We start from the raw sequence: 18,034 nt of genomic DNA, 5'->3' as shown, positions 1-18,034 counted from the left end.
GATCTTGTCAATCTTTTCCACCCAGGGGGCTTGGCACTCTAAAGGAACTCAAGAGGGAGGGCTGTTGTTTCTGTCACTTCTATGCATGAATTGATACTGAGGAGAAAGGTGTGTGTATGTGTATGTGCATGTGGTCTGGGGGTAGTTCCCTTTAAGATGGATTTGCATGTACTTCTCTTAAAAAAGGGAACTGAGAAACCTGAGAAGGAAGGACAGGGGGCAGAGCCTTAAGGCTCTGAATGCACCTTCTCAGTCTCTTGTGTTAGCTACAGCCATGAATATCCTGTATCCTAACTCTGGGTGCCGGAACCTTCCAGGTACAGCCCTGATCAGACTTGGGTTGAAGGCCAGGGGTGGTCAGGACCCAGGTTACAGCATCTCCATCCTGGGGCTGAAAACTTGGGCCTGAGGGACAGAGGTGGAAATGGGCTGGGTGTTCACATACCATTCCTCTGTAAGGGACCAGAGAGGATGATGATGATGATGATGCTGATGATTACGAGAACATGGCGCCATCCTACAAGGCCCTTCCTCCCAAGCCAGGTAAGAGGACTTCTCAGAGGCTATGTGAAGAGATGTGTGGTTTGTGGGATGGAGGGGGAGCTAGGTATCCAGGGGACACTAGCTGGGCTCTGTAGACACCTGATCAGCTTCCTGTGTATTCGGCCCATGCCGGGCCCTCTGATGGTGGGAGTACTCATGCCTCTGCACTGCACTTGATGATATCTCAGGCTGGTGGGGAAATCTGTTCTGGGAACAACCTCAGGTTAGCAGATCTGAACAGGGATAAACCAGAGGTTGGGGAAATCAGGAGGGAAATAGAGGGCTCGGCCTGCAATGGTAGGAAGATTGGGGGTTAGAAGAGAGGACTTTGGAGTAGGACTTATGGATGAGTAGGAGTTTGTTACGAAGAGAAGCCCAGAAGAGAACTGGTGGATGCAAAGACCCAAAGATATGAAAGCCAGTGTTTGAGAAACTGAGAGTGGACTGTTGGCTCCCCAACCTCCTAGCATTCACACCTAGGGTCAGATTTGCCTTCAGACTTGGGAATCAATAAGAGTCTGATAAGTGGGTATAAAAGTGGAGGTTTTGGAAGTTTCCCTGAGTCAGCTCCCACCAGGGCCCCGAGGGCTGACTGTGCTGCCTTGGTGTCCTTGAACAGGGGTCATTCCATGTGGGATGAGGCTCCATATTCTCCACTTCTGAGTCTAGACTGGGGCCAACTTGAGAGGTCTCAGGGCTCTGTGGGGCTCAGGATGAGGTGGGAGATAAACTGAACTCTGCTGTTTTGTTTTTAACATATTTGCCATTGATAGAATATTTTAAAAAATATTTTTTATTGACCTTTAGAGAGAGCAGAAGGGAGAGGGAGAGAGAAACATTGATGTGAGAGGGAAATATCAACTGGCTGCCTCCTGTATACCCGCTACCAGGGATAGAGCCCACAACCCGGGCACATGCCCTGATCGGGAATCAAATCAGCAAACTTTTGGTGTACAGGACAATGTCCAGCCAACTGAGTCACACCAGCCAGACTTCACTCTGCTGTTTGATTGCTTATCTCCAACTCCAACCTGGTCCCAACATGATTCTCAAACCCAATCCTAAGGCTAATCCCATCTCCGTCTTCAGGGCCAACCCACCCCCCCCAAATTTAGCCCCCTCCCCATCTCCAAGTGCAGCTATATCTCCACCCCCATCTCCATTTCTAAATAAAATGCTATCACCATGCTCCAACACAGCTACAACCCAACCTCAACTTCTTCCCTTTTTCCAAACCCAAGTTCATCCCAGTACAACTTCTTCCCCATCCACCAACACAACTACGACCCCATTCTTCATCTTAATCACATTCTGAATCACAGCCCTACTCCAATGCCCATCAGTATCCCTGACCCATCTTCAACCCAACCCTCATCTCAATCCAAACCCTCATGCCAACCCCAACCTTAACTTCATCCCCATTCCTAAACTTAACTGTGTCTTTAACTTAGGGTGACCAACTGTCCCAGTTTGCCCAGGGATGAAAGATTTCCTGGGATGTGGGACTTTCAGTTTTAAAACTTGGAAAATCCTGGGTAATCCAGGATGGTTGGTCATTGTATCTTAATCCTGTCCTTATCTCTAACCTCAATTTTTTTTTTTTTTTAAAGATACGAGGTTTATACTTTTCACCACTTAGAGAAAGCCCACCTCCCAAGAGAAAAACAGCTCTGGCCAGAGCTCTCTCGAGTAACAATCCCCAGAAATGGTACCAGAGGGAGCAGCTAAAGTGCCTGAGAGTCTGGCTTCTTGAGCCATGGTCTAGTAGACGGTGTTCGAGGACTTCCTGTTCCTAAAATCATCCTTGGGATATGTCCAGTGAGGCTTGAGGTCCTAAGCTGAAGCATCAGATCAGCTCCATTCCCAATGGAAACTTGCAGAAGACAGGCCTTAGTATTCCAGACAGGCATTTGCCGTCTCTCCCTTGTGGCCTTAGTGACCCCAGCTCAGCACTGCACTGAGGGCCGCTGCCACCTTTCTCACACTCACTCAAGGCAGACGCAGCCACGCGGCTCTTCGAGGCCACATCCACGATGTGCATGAAGTCAGCAGGGTGCCACAACCTGAAATGAGGGAAGTGTGACCGAGACGCAAACTTCCTGTCCTCACTACAGAAGTGGCTTCAGCTTGAGCATCAGGGTCACAGAGCTGATTATTTATGTGGGGCAGAGCTGCCCAATGATACAGAAACTCATCTTCTTGTAGTCATTGCTGGCGAGAGAGCATTTTAATCTGAGTCCGTGGGTTTAAACGGTACTAGTGTTTGGCTTATGTAGTCAGTGACAGGAGACAATATATTTTACTGATTTTCCACAGACAGGAAGGGAGAGGGATAGAGAGTTAGAAACATTGATCAGCTGCCTCCTGCACACCCTCCACTGGGGATGTGCCCGCAACCAAGGTACATGCCCTTGACCAGAATCGAACCTGGTACCCTTCAGTCTGCAGGCTGATACTCCATCCACTGAGCCAAACTGGCCAGGGCTCTAACCCCAATTTTATTCTCAAGCCCAACCCCATCCATTACAATCTCAATCTTGTTTTCACCACTGCCTGTGATTTCATTTTCATCCACAGGTCAACTCTAACCCTGAACTTCTCTTTTTCAGCTTCAGTGGCTCCACCAAGGCCTCCAAGGGCAGGTGAGCTGGGGCTTGGGGTACAGGAGACCCAGTGCTGGCTTTACACTGTTCTGGCCTTGAGCAATATTTCCTTCCTCCTCAGGAATACAAGCAGAAACTCCTCCACTTTCCAGAAGGCCCCTGAAAACCACAGGTGAGAATCTAGGGCTGCACCTTTGTGTTCACCTGGCTGACGATCTGCTCTACATGATCAATATCTTTCTGATTCCCTCCAGGCCTGGACCTCATCCCTGTCACCCGCACATCTCAACTGGGTGAGCCATGGGAAGACCCTTCAAGAAGTCTGAGAGGGGGTATGTGGAAGTCCTTCCTCCAGTTCCCCAGTTCTGATAGGAAAGCAAATCAGAGGGAGTAAAGGCTTGTTGATCTTGGAAGACAGAGTCAGCAACTTCTGAATAAAACTCTCTTCCCCCTTTTCCCAGGAATTGCTCTCGAGGTTCCTCCATTCCAGCCACCCCAAGTCAGTAAGTCAGTTCTCCATATGTTCTCCTGTTTTTCTTCTCACATGGCCAAAGTATTTGAGTCAGACCTATAGTTCTGGAGTGAGACTGTAGGGCACAGAAATGTTTTCTCTCAGAAGATACTTCTCCCTGAGTCTATACTAGACCCCCAGGGGCTCAGGGTGTCTGCTGGGTACTCTTTGGGGTCTACCTCCTGCTTGCATATAAGGTACAGGAAACATTGTCTGCCCCAGATGCAAGGTCCACAGGCTTCCCTGAATGGAGAGCAGCGTGGGAAGGAGCTGCTGGAGAGCAGAAGACAATGCATCATAGGGGTTAAGGGCAGAGAGGGGTCCAAGTCATGCATGACCTCTCAGTCTACTCATGTACAAAATGGGAAGAATATGTCTATGTCATACGGGTGAGGATCCAGTAAGGTAATAAGGCCGTAACAGGATGCTTGGCACCCAATAAGTGTTCCATAAATGCTCTGCGTTTCCTCAGGGTTTGGTCTCCCTAACACTCTCTTGCTGGCCCCATCTGGTGATATAGTCATAACCATAGATCTCTGTCCCCTTGCTTTTGGAGAAAGGTTTAAGGATCCTTTCCGCACACTCTCAAGCACCAGTATCGGTCTCTCAGTCCTCATTCTCACCCCCAGCAACCCCAGTGCCCTGGATCAGTCAGAAATCTGGGGGTCCTGGGTGCTTCCAAGAGGAGAGATGGCTGGTTTTCTTGTGTCTTCTGGTGGTGGTGTCACTCTTCCTGGGCTGCACTGGTCTGGCTGTAACTCTGATTAAGTGTGAGTAGGGTGAGAAAGGGGCACGTGGAGAGATTGGGGGTGGGGTACAGGTGGACTTGGGCTCAAGCTGGACTTCTTCTCATAGACCAGGCGGTGGTGGAAGAACTGAAGATGTTAACCGTTCAGCAGATGGCGTGGCAAGCAAATGGTGAGTGTTTTCAATCATCCCTTCCTGCCATGCATATTGAACATCAACATGATCCTCAACTCCAGCTCCACGACCAATCCCCAGCCCCATCTTTGCCAGGGACTTCCCCAGGTACCAGGGTAGGGGTTGGGTGGGTAGGATGGTGAACTCATTAGACATAGTCCCCGTCCCTGTCCTGGTGGAGTGTGTGTGTGTGTGTGAGTGTGTGTGTGTGTGTCTAGACCTCTCCTGCCCAACATGGTGGTCCTGAGTCACTGTGACTGCCGAGCACTTGAAATGTGCTCATTCTGAACCACGATGTGCTGTAAGTCTAAAACACGCACCAATTTCAAAGCCTTGCTACAAAAAAGTAAAATATCTTAATAATAATAACCTTTAATGTTGATTACATATTGAAATGATAATATTTTGGATAGATTGGGATAAATAAGAATAGCATTGAAAATAATTTTATCTGTTTCTTTTGAGTTTAAAAATGTGGCTCTCACAAAATTTAAAATTACCCGTGTGGCTCACATTTTGTTTCTGTTGTCTAGTACAGGCATAAACAGCCATTTACCAAATTATCATCTAGATGAGCATAAAATTTCAAACTTTGATGAATAGTCTAAAGGAAGAGGAAGTTGATTCTATGAAAAAGTCTAACAAAGGGTCTTGACCTTATCTTTGGGAGGATCGTACAAGGCTTCCCTAGGGATTGGTATTGCAGTTGAGTGAAAGGAGAGAGGGAATTAACCAGGTGAGGGGTTGAGAGTCTCAGGCATGTGCAAAGGCTCTGTGGTAGGAGGTAACACTGTTTAAGTACAAGGGAGGAGGATGGTGTATTTGGAAGGTGAGAGTTGACAATGGCTTGGATGAGGGTTGTGGCTGTGGGGATAGAGAGAACTGTGTGAAGTAGAAAGGTTTAGGAGATAAAATGAACCAGATCTGGGGATGGATTGGGAATGATAGTGAGAGAGAGGGAAGGGTGTCAAGGATAACATGTGTCATATATCTCTATCCCTATCCCTATCTCTTTATCTTTCTATAGCTATATATATATCTTATATTTCTGGCTTGTCTAACTGAAGGACCATCTACTGATGAACCTGGGGAGTGTTGGAAGAGGGCAAGTTTGTGTGGGAGCAGTGGAAATACACACACTAGTTGTAGAAGAATTTTCTGGGCTTGCATGGTCTTCACTATGATTGCTGAAGTCTGCAAATTGCTGCATTCCACACTCCCTCATCCCACACCTCAGAGCAAGCCACTCTTCCACTCAAGAACCATCAATGGCTTCTTACTGCCCAGAATCCAATATGAAACCCTTGACTTGACACTCAATGGACAGGACATTGGCCTTCATCCTACTGTGAGCTCAAGCTCCTACGAGTTTTCCTTGAGTCCTACTGCACCCGCCTTCCCTGACCTACTTGCCTCTCTATCTTTGCTTCCAAGGTGCCTGCTGTGCCCACCCCCTCCCTGAATTAGTGTCTTCCTTCAAAACTCACCTCTTCCAGGAAACCCACCATCCCCATCTTCCCCAAGCTCCAGAAATTAACCCCTCCTCTGAGCCACTCTAGGACTCCTCCTAGGCACTGAGCATGTTGGTTTTGAATTGTACAACCACCCACAAGAATGTGGGTGCAGTGGGGAGCACAGCTTGTGTGCTCTCTGCCGTGTCTGCAGTCAGGGGTGGGTGAGTGGGTAGATGGGGGTTTGGGTCTCTAACCTTCCAGTTCCTCCTTGCTGACAGTGACTGGCATGGCGGGGCTTGCTGGCCTGAAGAAGGACATTGACCGAGTAAGAGCTAACACCAACCAGTCTCTGATGGAACTCCGGGGCTTATTAGGTGAGTGGGACTTGGGGAACTGTCCTGAGATGGGGCCATGGCAGAGCTGGTGTATCGCACCAATCCATGGGAACGATTCTCATTGCAGTCTATCCTGTTTCCAGACTGTGCCAGGGTCACCTGCCCTGAGGGCTGGCTCCCTTTTCAGGGCAAGTGTTACTACTTCTCCCGCAACACCAAGTCATGGGATGAAGCCCGAAAGTTCTGCCAAGAGAATTACTCTCACTTGGTCATCATCAGTAGCATTGATGAGCAGGTGAGCTACCCCTTCAAGCCCCCGAGAACCAGCAGGGCCAGCCTGCTCCTCTCCCAGACTTACACACCCTTCCCTGGTCTGGATGGAAAGAAATTGGAATTGCTTTGGAGCCACTGAAACTTTTATTTATGTATTTAAAAAAAACTTTATTGTTGAAAGTATCACATATGTCCTCTTTTTGAAACTTTTAATAGCAAGCTTTTACTGACATGATATCATGCAGAGGTTAAGAGGGTGTGCTCGGCCTGAGTTCAAATCCTGGTTGTGTTTACTTATTCTCGAAAGTCTCAGTTTCCTAGCTCTTAGGCAACAACACGTCCTATTCTCCAGACTGTATCCCAAACACAATTGATGCCAAAAGAAAAATCCATGGTGAAGGTCAGCATTTTATTTTATTTTTAAAAAGATTTTTAAATTGATTTTTAGAGAAAGAGGAAGGGAGAGGGAGAGGGAGAAACACTGATCACTGCCTCCTGGGAATCAAGCCCACAACCTGGGCTTGTGCCCTGACCAGTAATTGAACAAATGACCTCTCTGTGCTTGGGACGACGCTCAACCAACTGAGCCAGACTGGCCAGGGCGGCACTGTTCTATTCTGATAGGCCAAGCAACCCTTTTGTCCTTCTGGTTTTCTGACACCTCTCTGGCGCTTTACCTAGGGACAAGGGTCCAGGTGCCCTCCACTTTTTAGAGTCTCCAAACCCAAGTTTCGGCCTTTACTGCAGACTCCCAGGGGATGAATGTAGAGTCCCTCTCTCTGGCACCCACCATGCCTATATATTTACAACTATTTTCCCTTTGTATTCTCTCCTCTCCAACTTTTAGGGAACCGTAGTACTGTAATAAGATTGGGTGAGTGAGAAGGGGTTGCATATAGTAAAACACACAGATCCTAAATGTACATTCTGTTTTGACATATGCATACACCCATGTAACTGTCCACCCAGTCAGGATTTAGAGCATTTTCACCGCCTCAGTGAGTTCCCTCAGTGACTTTCCACTCATTTCCCCACACCCACCCAGGCAACTACTGATCTGGTTTCTCTCACTATAGATCAGTTTGCCATGAGAGGAGGTTTTTTTTTAAATCCTCATTCGAGGATATTTTTCCATTGATTTTAGAGAGAGTAGAAGGGAGGGGGAGAGAGAGAGGAAGAGAGAGAGAGGGAGAGAAACATTGATGTGAACAATGATTGGCTGCCTCAAGTATGCACCCCAATTGAGCCTGCAACCAAGGTACATGGCCTAGACTGGAATCGAACCCAGGACCCTTCAGTCCTCAGGCCAATGCTCTATCCACTAAGTCAAACTGGCTAGCCTGAGAGAAGTTTTTTTTTTTTTTAAATTAAATCTTTATTGTTCAGATTATTACATTGGTTCCTCTTTTTTCCCACCATAACTCCCCTCCACCCAGTTCCCACCCCACCCTCCGCCCTCACTCCCCACCCACTGTCCTCATCCATAGGTGCACGATTATTGTCCAATCTCTTCCCGCACCACCCACACCCTTTCCCCCCAAGAATAATCAGTCCATTCCCTTTCTATGTCCCTGATTCTATTACAATCACCAGTTCATACTGTTCATCAGATTATTTATTCACTTGATTTTTAGATTCACTTGTTGATAGATGTGTATTTGTTGTTCATAATTTGTATCTTTACCTTTTTCTTCTTCTTCCTCTTCTTAAAGGATACCTTTCAGCATTTCATATAATACTGGTTTGGTGGTGATGAACTCCTTTAGCTTTTCCTTATCTGTGAAGCTCTTTATCTGACCTTCACTTCTGAATGATAGTTTTGCTGGATAAAGTAATCTTGGTTGTAGGTTCTTGGCATTCATCCCTTTGAATATTTCTTGCCACTCCCTTCTGGCCTGCAGAGTTTCTGTTGAGAAATCAACTGACAGTCGTATGGGTATTCCCTTGTAGGTAACTGACTTTCTTTCTCTTGCTGCTTTTAAGATTCTCTCTTTGTCTTTTGCTCTTGGCATTTTAATTATGATGTGTCTTGGTGTGGTCCTCTTTGGATTCCTTTTGTTTGGGATTCTCTGCGCTTCCTGGACTTGTAAGTCTATTTCTTTCACCAGGTAGGGGAAGTTTTCTGTCATTATGTCTTCAAATAGGTTTTCAATATCTTGCTCTCTCTCATCTTCTGGCACCCCTATAATTCGGATGTTGGTACGCTTGAAGTTGCCCCAGAGGCTCCTTACACTATCTTCGTATTTTTGGATTCTTTTTTCATTTTGCTTTTCTGGTTGGGTGTTTTTTGCTTCTTCATATTTCAAATCTTTGACTTGATTCTTGTGCTCCTCTGATCTGCTGTTGGGAGTCTGTATAATACTCTTTTTTTTAAAAAAATATGTTTTATTGATTTTTTACAGAGAGGAAGGGAGAGAGATAGAGAGTTAGAAACATCGATCAGCTGCCTCCTGCACATCCCCCACTGGGGATGTGCCTGCAACCCAGGTACATGCCCTTGACCGGAATCGAACCTGGGACCTTTCAGTCCATAGGCCAACGCTCTATCCACTGAGCCAAACTGGTTTCGGCTGTATAATATTCTTTATTTCAGTCAGTGTATGCTTAATTTCTAGTTGGTCCTTTATCACAACATCGAGGGTCTCACTAGATTTCTTGAGGATCTCACTACATTTATCGGTAGTCTCACCAGTCTTTTCGAGGGCCTTACTAAATTTATCGGCAGCTTCTAGACAGTTCTTGAGAGACCTTAAAACTGTGGTTTTGAACTCTATATCCAGCAGTTTGCTTTCCTCCAATTCTGTCATTTGTGTCCTGTTTCTTTGTCTCGGCATTTTTGTGCTTTGCTGTGTCGATAGAGTGGCTTTCTGTGCTAAGTGTCCCAATTACCTGAGGTAGACACTCTTGGTGCACCTCCTTGTGGGCTTTGTGCACAGTCTTGTTGTAGTTAAGCCTTGATTGTTGTATGTAAAGCTGGGAGGATTTGACCTCCAGGCCAATTGGCTGTGAGAATCAGCTGTGTCTATGGTGGGAGAACTTCCGTGCTGAAGACACCCTTATGGGGCAAGAATTGCTTCAGTGGGGCTATGGTGCTCATTGAGTCTGCCCCCTGAGTGTGTCCCTTATAGATCTCAGTAGTTGTAATTGGATGGTCCCACTCTGACCACTGGGTGCACTGGCTCTCGGATCTAAGGAGGTGCTAATCTAGCCTTTGCCTAAGGCTACCCAGCAGAAGCCAGCTGTAAAGCAATGCAAGTTGCCCTGGGGCCTTGGGGCAGCTGCAGATTCTTAAGTTATTTTCAGATTACAAAGGGCTGGGCCTTTCATATGCAAAAGCCTCCATGCACTGCTTGGGCGGGGCAGGGTTCCAAGGGATCAACAGGGTGGGCCCAGTGAGCCAGCAGTATGGCTGCTCTCAGTCCTGCCTTCAGAGGTCCTGGCAATCACCGAGAGTGCCTCCAAGAGAAAGCTGCCCTCGAGTTCCGACTGATGCCAGACAGTCCCATTTCTCCCGTGTGAGTCTGGGTCCCCAAAGACTCGCCCGGAACTGGAGCTCAGAGCCTGAGACTCCCTCCCGATTGAAAAAGACAATCGTGTCCTGAGCCTCCAGCCCTCTCCACATGCACCTCCGCACCTTTGTATTTACTTCAGCACCACACCTCCTCTGAGTCTCGGTATGCTTTTCTCTTTCCTTCTAGTTGTAGAAATTCCACTCAGCCAGCCTTCCTGTGGTTTTGGATGATGTCCGTTATGTCTTTTAGTTGTATTTTTGAAGTGGTTGTGTGAGGCAGCAATCTCCGGTGTTTACCTATGCCGCCATCTTGGTTTTCTCTGAGAAGTTGTTTTTGATCATGATATTTTCTTCCTAATCTTTTGTCTTTGGCCCAAATCCTTTCTTTTCTCCCAAAGGCTTGGGCTTTTGAAATACAAGAAGGCAAGAAGCCCCATTCGTCTCCTTTCTTTCCCCCTTTGAGTTCTTTTTATTATTATTATTATTATCTATAATAATAAAGGCATAATGTGCTAATTAGACTGGACATCCTTCCGGACGACCTTCTGGATGAAACCAGGGCTGCAAGGGAAGCCCAGGTCCAGGGTGCCTGTTGGCAGCTGGAGGGAAGCCTGGCTCCAGGGTGCCAGAGGGAAGCCAGTGCTGGCAGCTGGGGGAAGGAAGGCCTACTCTTGCATGAATTTCGTGCACTGGGCCTCTAGTATGTTATAATACTAAATGTGAAGATATCACAGTACTGACTGTGTATCAGACACGGTTTTGGGCACTTTATGCTATTAACTCATTTAATTCCCACAACCCTATGAGGCAGTAGCTACTATTATTCCATTTTACAGATGAGGAAGCAGACTCAGAGCAGTTCACTGGTCATGTGAGAAAGTAACATAATTATTCCCACCCCTCATGCTCAAGTAGGAGGAAGGTGTTGATCTTGCTCTGGATCCATGGGGTCTGGGAGGGGCTTTGGGGTTGGCATTTAAAAGCCCTAAAGGAGGGAGGGAAGATCCTTATCCTGAGGGTTGTGTAGAAGAATTGATGGCTGAATGGAATTTGTACTCGCAGAACTTTGTGGTCAAGGCTCACGGCTCTCCACGGGTGCACTGGCTGGGACTGAGTGACAGGGAACACGAAGGGGACTGGAAGTGGCTGGATGGGTCGCCTGTCACTTTGAGGCAAGTATCTAGGGTTCTTGGGCTCTCTGCTCATTGTGGGCTCTTGTGCAGTCCAAGCCAGCAGATTCTCTAGAATCCCAGGCTGGATAGGATAGGGTTGGCACAGGGTGCTTTTATTCTGATAGGGGCTCTGGTCCTTGTACCTCTTTAATTTTCCTCCATTGCAATAATCTCCACCTTTTAACACAACTGCTCAAATATATCCAGTCCCCAGACTGATGGTTGGGTGGGTGGGTGCGGGGGTGGGGGGGAGGGGGCAATGGAGTGGCTATAGGACAAGAGGAAGAGGATTAGCAGGATCTCATTCTTTTTAAAAAAAATATATTTTATTGATCTTTTACAGAAAGGAAGGGAGAGGCATAGAGAGTTAGAAACATCGATGAGAGAGGAACATCGATCAGCTGCCTCCTGCACACGCCCCACTGGGGATGTGCCCGCAACCAAGGCACATGCCCTTGACCAGAATTGAACCCGGGACCCTTGAGTCCTCAGGCTGACGCTCCAGCCACTGAGCCAAACTGGCCAGGGCTAGGATCTCATTCTTTTTACACTCTACAGATACTAACCCATTTATTTAATCTTTGTAAGGAAAGTCGTATTACCATCTTCATTTTAAAGATGAGGAAACTGAGGCACAGAAAGGTTAAGCAACTTACCCAAGGTTATACAGCAGGCAGGTGGCAGTGCCAACCAACCTGGCTCCAAAGCCTATACTCTTAGCCACTAGACTTTACTTTCTAAAGAGTGTATGTATTTGTATTTTAAATAAATATTAGCAAATTGTCCCCCATACTGATTATACCAATTTATTCTCTCAGCAGTTTGACTATAGTTTTTTGACCCACATGTTCATCAAACTTTTGAAATTTTGTTGGTTTTATTACAGGTGAAATATGGAATCCTAATGTAGTATTAGTTTGCATTTCTCTTATAATGACAGAACACATATGTTCAATAGCCACATGTATTAACATTTCTGTGAATGATCTATTCATATCTTTTGTGTGTTTTTTTAATGTTGGGATTTTTTCATTTTCCTATTGATTTCTAGGAGCTCTTTATATATTATATATATATTAGTGTTTTGTCTGGGGATTTCATTTTTTAAAATAAGTTTTTATTGATTTTTAGAGAGAGGAAGGGAGAGGGAGATAGAAACATCAATTAGTTGCCTCCTGCATGCCCCCTACTGGGAACTGAGCTTGAAACCTGGGCTTGTGCCCTGACCTATTGATGCATGGGTCAACGCTCAATCAGTGAGCTTTGCCGGCTGGGCTGGGGGTCTTATTTTTTATTAAAGATTCTTGGAAGGAGTCACAGCTCTGTAAATAGAGATGGCATGGCACGACATGGCAATGTGGGTGCCCAGCTTAGATTCCTGTATGCCGTCAGGGGGCATTGGTAGCTAAAGGGTCACAGTTATGCTTCCTTCAGATAGTTGTCCTCAGCTGAATGGAAGCCTGCTCACCTATTCCCACTGGGGTCAGTCCACAGCCAATGACTGGCTAAGAGAAGGCTGGACACCTTGTCTCAAGTTGGGTTAACTCTGTGATGCTATTCACTTTCCAGAGCTCCCTGTGGGACCAGACAGGCTAGATTCAGCTGAACTCACATCCTTGCTCACCTCTCTCCCCTACCCCATCCTGCTTCTCTCACTCCCTCTCTCCTGAGTGTCCTTTAACAAGTCCTGTGCACCTGAATCACCAAATAAAGATCTGCTGTGACCTAAGACATTACAATACCTGGAAGGTTGGGAGAATTAGGGTGGAAAGGAAGTGTTCTTTGGAAAAGGAGGCAGATACTGACCAGATGCTTGGAAACAGATTCAAGAAGGAAGAGATTGGCCTGGTGAACAGGGAGGTGGGGTTGAGCTAGGACAAGCAAGTTGGAGTGAAGGGGATGATGCAGCATCTTTAGGTAATTCTGAAAGGCTGAAGAAGTGATTCAGATAGAATAAAGAGCCTTGTACCCCGAAGTCCTTTCTCCCCAATATATTTTTAAAAATCAATAGATTTAATTATTTTTTCTTTTCTTTTAAAAAAATGCTCACTGAGGATATTTTTTCCATTTATTTGTATATAGAGAGAGTGGAAAGGAGGGAGGAGGGGAGGAGAGAAACATTGAAGTGAGAGAGACACATCAATTGGTTGCCTCCCACACGTGCCCCTACGGGGCTGGGGAACCTGCAACCGAGGTATGTGCCCTTGCCTGTGAATTGAATCCAGGTCCCTTTGGTCTGAGGGCTGACACTCTAGCCATTGAGCAAAACTGGCCAGGGCTTAATTATTTTTTAATTTACAGAAAAATTGGGCTGAAGGTACAGAAATTTGCTATATTTATTTACTCTCGCACACACAGTTTCTATTATTATTAACATCTTGCATTAGTGTTGTACATTTGTTAAAATTGATGAACCGATATGGACACATTATTATTAACTAAAGTCCATACTTTACATTTGGGTTCACTTCAAGTGTTGTATGGGTTTTGACAAATGCATAATGTCAATATCATGTAGACTAGTAGTGCCACTGTCCTGAAAAATACCCTGTGCTCCACCTATTCATCCCTCCCACACCCAATTTTTCTTTTCTCCAGCTTCTGGGAACCAGAGGAACCTAACAACATGGATGATGAGGACTGTGTCAGCCTGACCAAACAAGGCACCTGGAATGACCTCTCTTGCAACAAAGCTACGTATTGGATTTGTGAGCGGAAATGCTCCTGTTGAACCCCAGGGATGAGACTGGGTGGGGTCTCATCCGAGCACCCCTTGACTCTTGGAGATGAGAAGTTCCTGCCCTTCCTGCCTCTCTAGGAACTGATTTGGATGCGCCCAAGACAGAACCAGCAGCTTGGATGTAGCAAGTTCCCTGGGGTGTAAATCAGACAATTTCTAGGGTGAGGACTTGGGGGCTTGATCAATTGGATGGAATCTGAGTGTGTTCAGGCTACTATAACAAAATACCATAGACTAGATGGCTTATAAACAACATAAATTTATTTTTCAAAATGCTCAAAGCTTGGAAGTCCAAGATCAAGGTGCAGGGAGATTCAGTGTTTGGTGAAGGAAGGCCTGTTTCCTGGTTCATTGATGCTGCCTTCTTGCTCTAGAATGGACAAGGGAATTCTCTGGGGTTTCTTTTATAAGAGCTTTAATCACATTCAGAGGGCTCTACCCTCATGGCCTAATCCCCTCCCAAAGGCCCAACTCTGAATGCCATCAAATTGGGGATTGGGTTTCAACATATGATTTTTTTTGGGGTCACACACATTCAGTTCACAGTTGATGGTGAGCTGGAGTGATGGTCTCCCAATTCTGGGGTTTGGAGGAAACCCACCAAGTCCTTGATCATGGCACTTTGGAAGTGATGCTTGCCCTTGGGGCTCTGGGCCTGACATTGATTGACTAGAGTTGAAAGTACCTTCAGTCCTCTGAACCATGATGCACTGGGGCTGGGCTCCCTCACTGCCTATAAGATGTGGATAAACTACTGGCAAGCAGTTGGGGCAAGATTCTTCTTGACAAGAAACTTTCTCAATGTCCCAGGTGAGGTTTGACCAAGTTAGGTGGTGGATTCAGACCTCTGCTAAGATTTGGCCCATGGAACTGCTGACTAGCTGAAAGGCAAGACTCCCCACTCAGTGTGGCCAAGCCAGGCCATGACTTTGTTAGATCCTCAGGACAGCAATGGAGATACCTACCCACATGTGCCTTTGAACTATTTGTAGTTTGTAAAGGTTTTTGATGAAATATTTCACTTTGCTGGCAAGTGGACATTCTGGGGCTATTAGCTCTTGCAATGTTAGAGCGTCTCAAAATGCCAGTTCATTGTGTGGTCCTTGTCTACTGTGTTAATTTTCTGGGGCTGCCACAATAAAGTACCACAGGTTTAAACAACAAAAATATATTGGCTCATAGTTCTGGAGAATGGAAATGCAAAATCAAGATGTTGGCGTGGTTGGTTTTTGGTAAGAGTTGTTTCCTTGGCTTATAGATGGCTGTCTTCTCTCTGTGTGTTCACATAGTCTTCCCTTTGTGTAGGGCTGTGTCCTAATCTCTTAATAAGGATACCAGTCATATCGGATTAGGGCTCACCTTAATGACTTCATTTTCCCTTAATCACCTCTTTAAAGACCATTATCTCCAAATACAGTGACATTCTGAGGTACTGGGGGTTAGGACTCCAACATATGAACTTTTTTGGCTGCAGAATTAAGCCTTTAACACTAAATGCCAGAGGTACCTCCCCCAGTCATTGTGACAATCAAAAACATCCCCTAGAAATCTGGTACTATCCCCAACTGAGCACAACTCAACATGGCAATTCATTTGGACAATCTCTGAATTGTATCCAGGGGTGAGTAGATATTCTCCAAGTCAATTAATTTATTGATTTACAAATGCCCATGACTAATAGAATTGTTCTTATTTTGACTGAGATCTGGTGATTCGGAAAGGAGGCTCTGAGCAGGGTGGGTGGGCAGTGGGGGAGGTTGGCATTCACTTCATTTTCTGTTCCTTCTATACTTGTTTTCCTTCCCTACCTTTACACCTGTCCCCACCTCACCAGTACTGAAACCAGCCCCCATACAGCCCAGAGATTGCAGAGTGGAACATCCTGGTCCAAGCCCTTCACCGAAGGGACCATTGGTCTAATAGACTGTTTATCTGGGGTCAGAGGAAATTCTCGAATCTCAGAAGAGGAAACTTCAGTTTCCCCCAATATGTGGGTTGAGAAATGGAGAAGCAGGGCTCTGTGGTTAGGTCTCCAAGTCATGCTAGGGGGTTCAAGATGGAGTTGGCCAAAACCTATTTCACTTCCCCATCTCTCATGATTATCTAATTTCAGATACAGAGATGAATCTGAAAGAAGGTCCCTTTACTACATGGGTTATCAAGCATGTATTGTTTGCTAGATAGATGCAGAGCTTTTATTTAATCTTTATGATGACTCTGTGAGGTTGCAATAATGACCAACCCCATTTTATAGCTAGAAATACTGAGCACAGAGGGGTGTCATGGCTTGTCCATTGACGTTTAGTGGGTAAGTGGCAGACTGGTATTTGGACTCAGTCTGTGCCTCCAGTGGTTGATCTCTTTCTGTAGCACCTCTGCTGCTTTCTGAGGGACTGTCTGTACATTTGAGTTATTTCTGAGGACCCTGACCTTGTAGCTCTCGTTTCAGCTGGCAGTTATGGGAAAGGAACAGCATAGTTTGGAGGAACAGACATCCTGGGCTAAGATAAGAGACCAAGAGTTGACTTCTAGGTCTGATGACAATAATCTGTGGCTCTCTTGGGGCTATTACCATAATGCAGGTGATAGATGATGGGGACCGAAGAGCTAATTTTGAAGGTAGGAAGGATTCTAGTTCTATTTTTAAGCTATAGCTAATTTGTTTGATGGATTGAATATGGGGTGTGAGAGAAAGAGAAGAGTAAAGGATGACCCTCAGGTTTTCAGTTTACACAATAGAAAAGATGGAGTTATCATTACTTAGAGATGGAGAAGGAAAAAAGCTTATGAACATAACACATTGAAATTTAGATGATTCATGAACTCTTGCTGAAATTCTTAGAGCTTCTCTTTGGTCAAGAAAGAAATCTTGCCTGATGGGTGTGGCTCAGTGGTTGAGCATCGACCCCATGAACCAGGAAGTCATGGTTTGAGTCTGGGTCAGGGCATAGGTCAGGGTTGTGGGCTTGATCCCCAGTAGGGTGTGCGCAGGAGGCAGCTGATCAATGATTCTCTCTTATCATTGATGTTTCTATCTCTTTTTCCCTCTCCCTTCCTCTCTGAGTTAATAAAAAATATTTTTAAAAAGAAAAAAAGAATGAAATCTTGTGTGGAGCAGATGCTATCATACCCCACTTATAGCCTTGATTCTTTTAAAAAAAATATTTTATTGATTTTTTTACAGAGAAGAAGGGCGAGGCATAGAGAGTTAGAAACATTGATGAGAGAGAAACATCAACCAGCTTCCTCCTGCACACCCCCTACTGGGGATGTGCCCAAAACCAAGGTACATGCCCTTGACCGGAATTGAACCTGGGACCGTTCAGTCCACAGGCCAACACTCTATCCACTGAGCCAAACCGGTTAGGGCTATAGCCTTGATTCTTAGGCTTTCAGTGACTTCTAATGGCCAGCAGCTGCCACCAGAGTCTACCTGGTTTGGCACATGGCAGGTGAGAAGTGCCAGGTGGAAAATACTTACCAGAACACACCTTACCAAAGCCTTAGTGGGCATATACCCCAGCTCCCTCACCCCTCAGGTGAGATGTCTCTGAGATAAGCATCCCACGGACTGCCCAGCGGTCCCTGCTGGTATTAAGCTCCCATCTCCTACAGCAATAGTCCACTCAATAACACATCCTTGAACTCATCTTGTACTGGCTGCCTTTTCCTTCCTGACTCACTTCTTTACACCCCTGCTGGTGTTTCCTGGGATCACCTCTGAAATAAACTACTTGCACTCAAATCCTTGTCTCAGAGTTTGCTCTTTGTGGAAACTTTGTCTGCTCAAGAGACAGGAGGGGCTGAGCTCTAAAGCACAGAGGGACGGGTTAGCTTTAAATAAGATGAGGGATCCCTTTGCTGTTGTGGAAGAATGGAGGGGAAAACAATGGGCATCGATGAGGCAAGGACGGGTATGGATGTGGGCATATTTGTAAGAGATGCCAGAACATTGAGAGACTTTCCATCAG

General features: G+C 45.9%; 1 protein-coding gene across 7 annotated transcripts; it reads left to right on the top strand.

Annotated features, from left to right (window-relative positions):
* The first annotated feature begins 231 nt into the window (after positions 1–231).
* On the top strand, positions 232–15,230 carry CLEC17A (C-type lectin domain containing 17A). Of its 7 annotated transcripts, none has more exons than XM_070416156.1 (12): positions 232–317; positions 460–543; positions 3,153–3,185; positions 3,268–3,318; positions 3,401–3,439; positions 3,608–3,649; positions 4,287–4,427; positions 4,513–4,575; positions 6,311–6,406; positions 6,511–6,662; positions 11,214–11,323; positions 13,922–15,230. In XM_070416156.1, exons 1-12 carry the CDS (start codon positions 275–277, stop codon positions 14,052–14,054), a joined length of 987 nt encoding a protein of 328 aa, XP_070272257.1. In that variant the 5' UTR covers positions 232–274; the 3' UTR covers positions 14,055–15,230. The 7 variants fall into 7 exon arrangements, with proteins under 7 accessions (XP_070272257.1, XP_070272255.1, XP_070272256.1 ...); XM_070416154.1 differs by having other exon boundaries at positions 4,218–4,427; XM_070416155.1 differs by having other exon boundaries at positions 3,401–3,478.
* Positions 15,231–18,034: the final 2,804 nt, after the last annotated feature.

This window comes from Myotis yumanensis, unplaced genomic scaffold, assembly GCF_028538775.1.
Source record: "Myotis yumanensis isolate MYYU_CA2020_CCGP unplaced genomic scaffold, mMyoYum1.0.hap1 SCAF_5, whole genome shotgun sequence".
In the NCBI taxonomy this organism is placed as follows: Eukaryota; Metazoa; Chordata; class Mammalia; order Chiroptera; family Vespertilionidae; genus Myotis; species Myotis yumanensis.
The sequence above is the reverse complement of the archived record's forward strand: the minus strand, read 5'-3'. Positions and strand labels throughout refer to the sequence as shown.

Excerpts from the sequence above, each read along its gene's own strand:
- CLEC17A (XM_070416153.1), top strand. The coding sequence starts at position 275 with ATGAATATCCTGTATCCTAACTCTGGGTGCCGGAACCTTCCAG. Across the intron at positions 3,319-3,400 it reads AAGGCCCCTGAAAACCACAG|GCCTGGACCTCATCCCTGTC; the intron begins GTGAGAATCTAG and ends GATTCCCTCCAG. Across the intron at positions 6,407-6,510 it reads GGAACTCCGGGGCTTATTAG|ACTGTGCCAGGGTCACCTGC; the intron begins GTGAGTGGGACT and ends TCCTGTTTCCAG.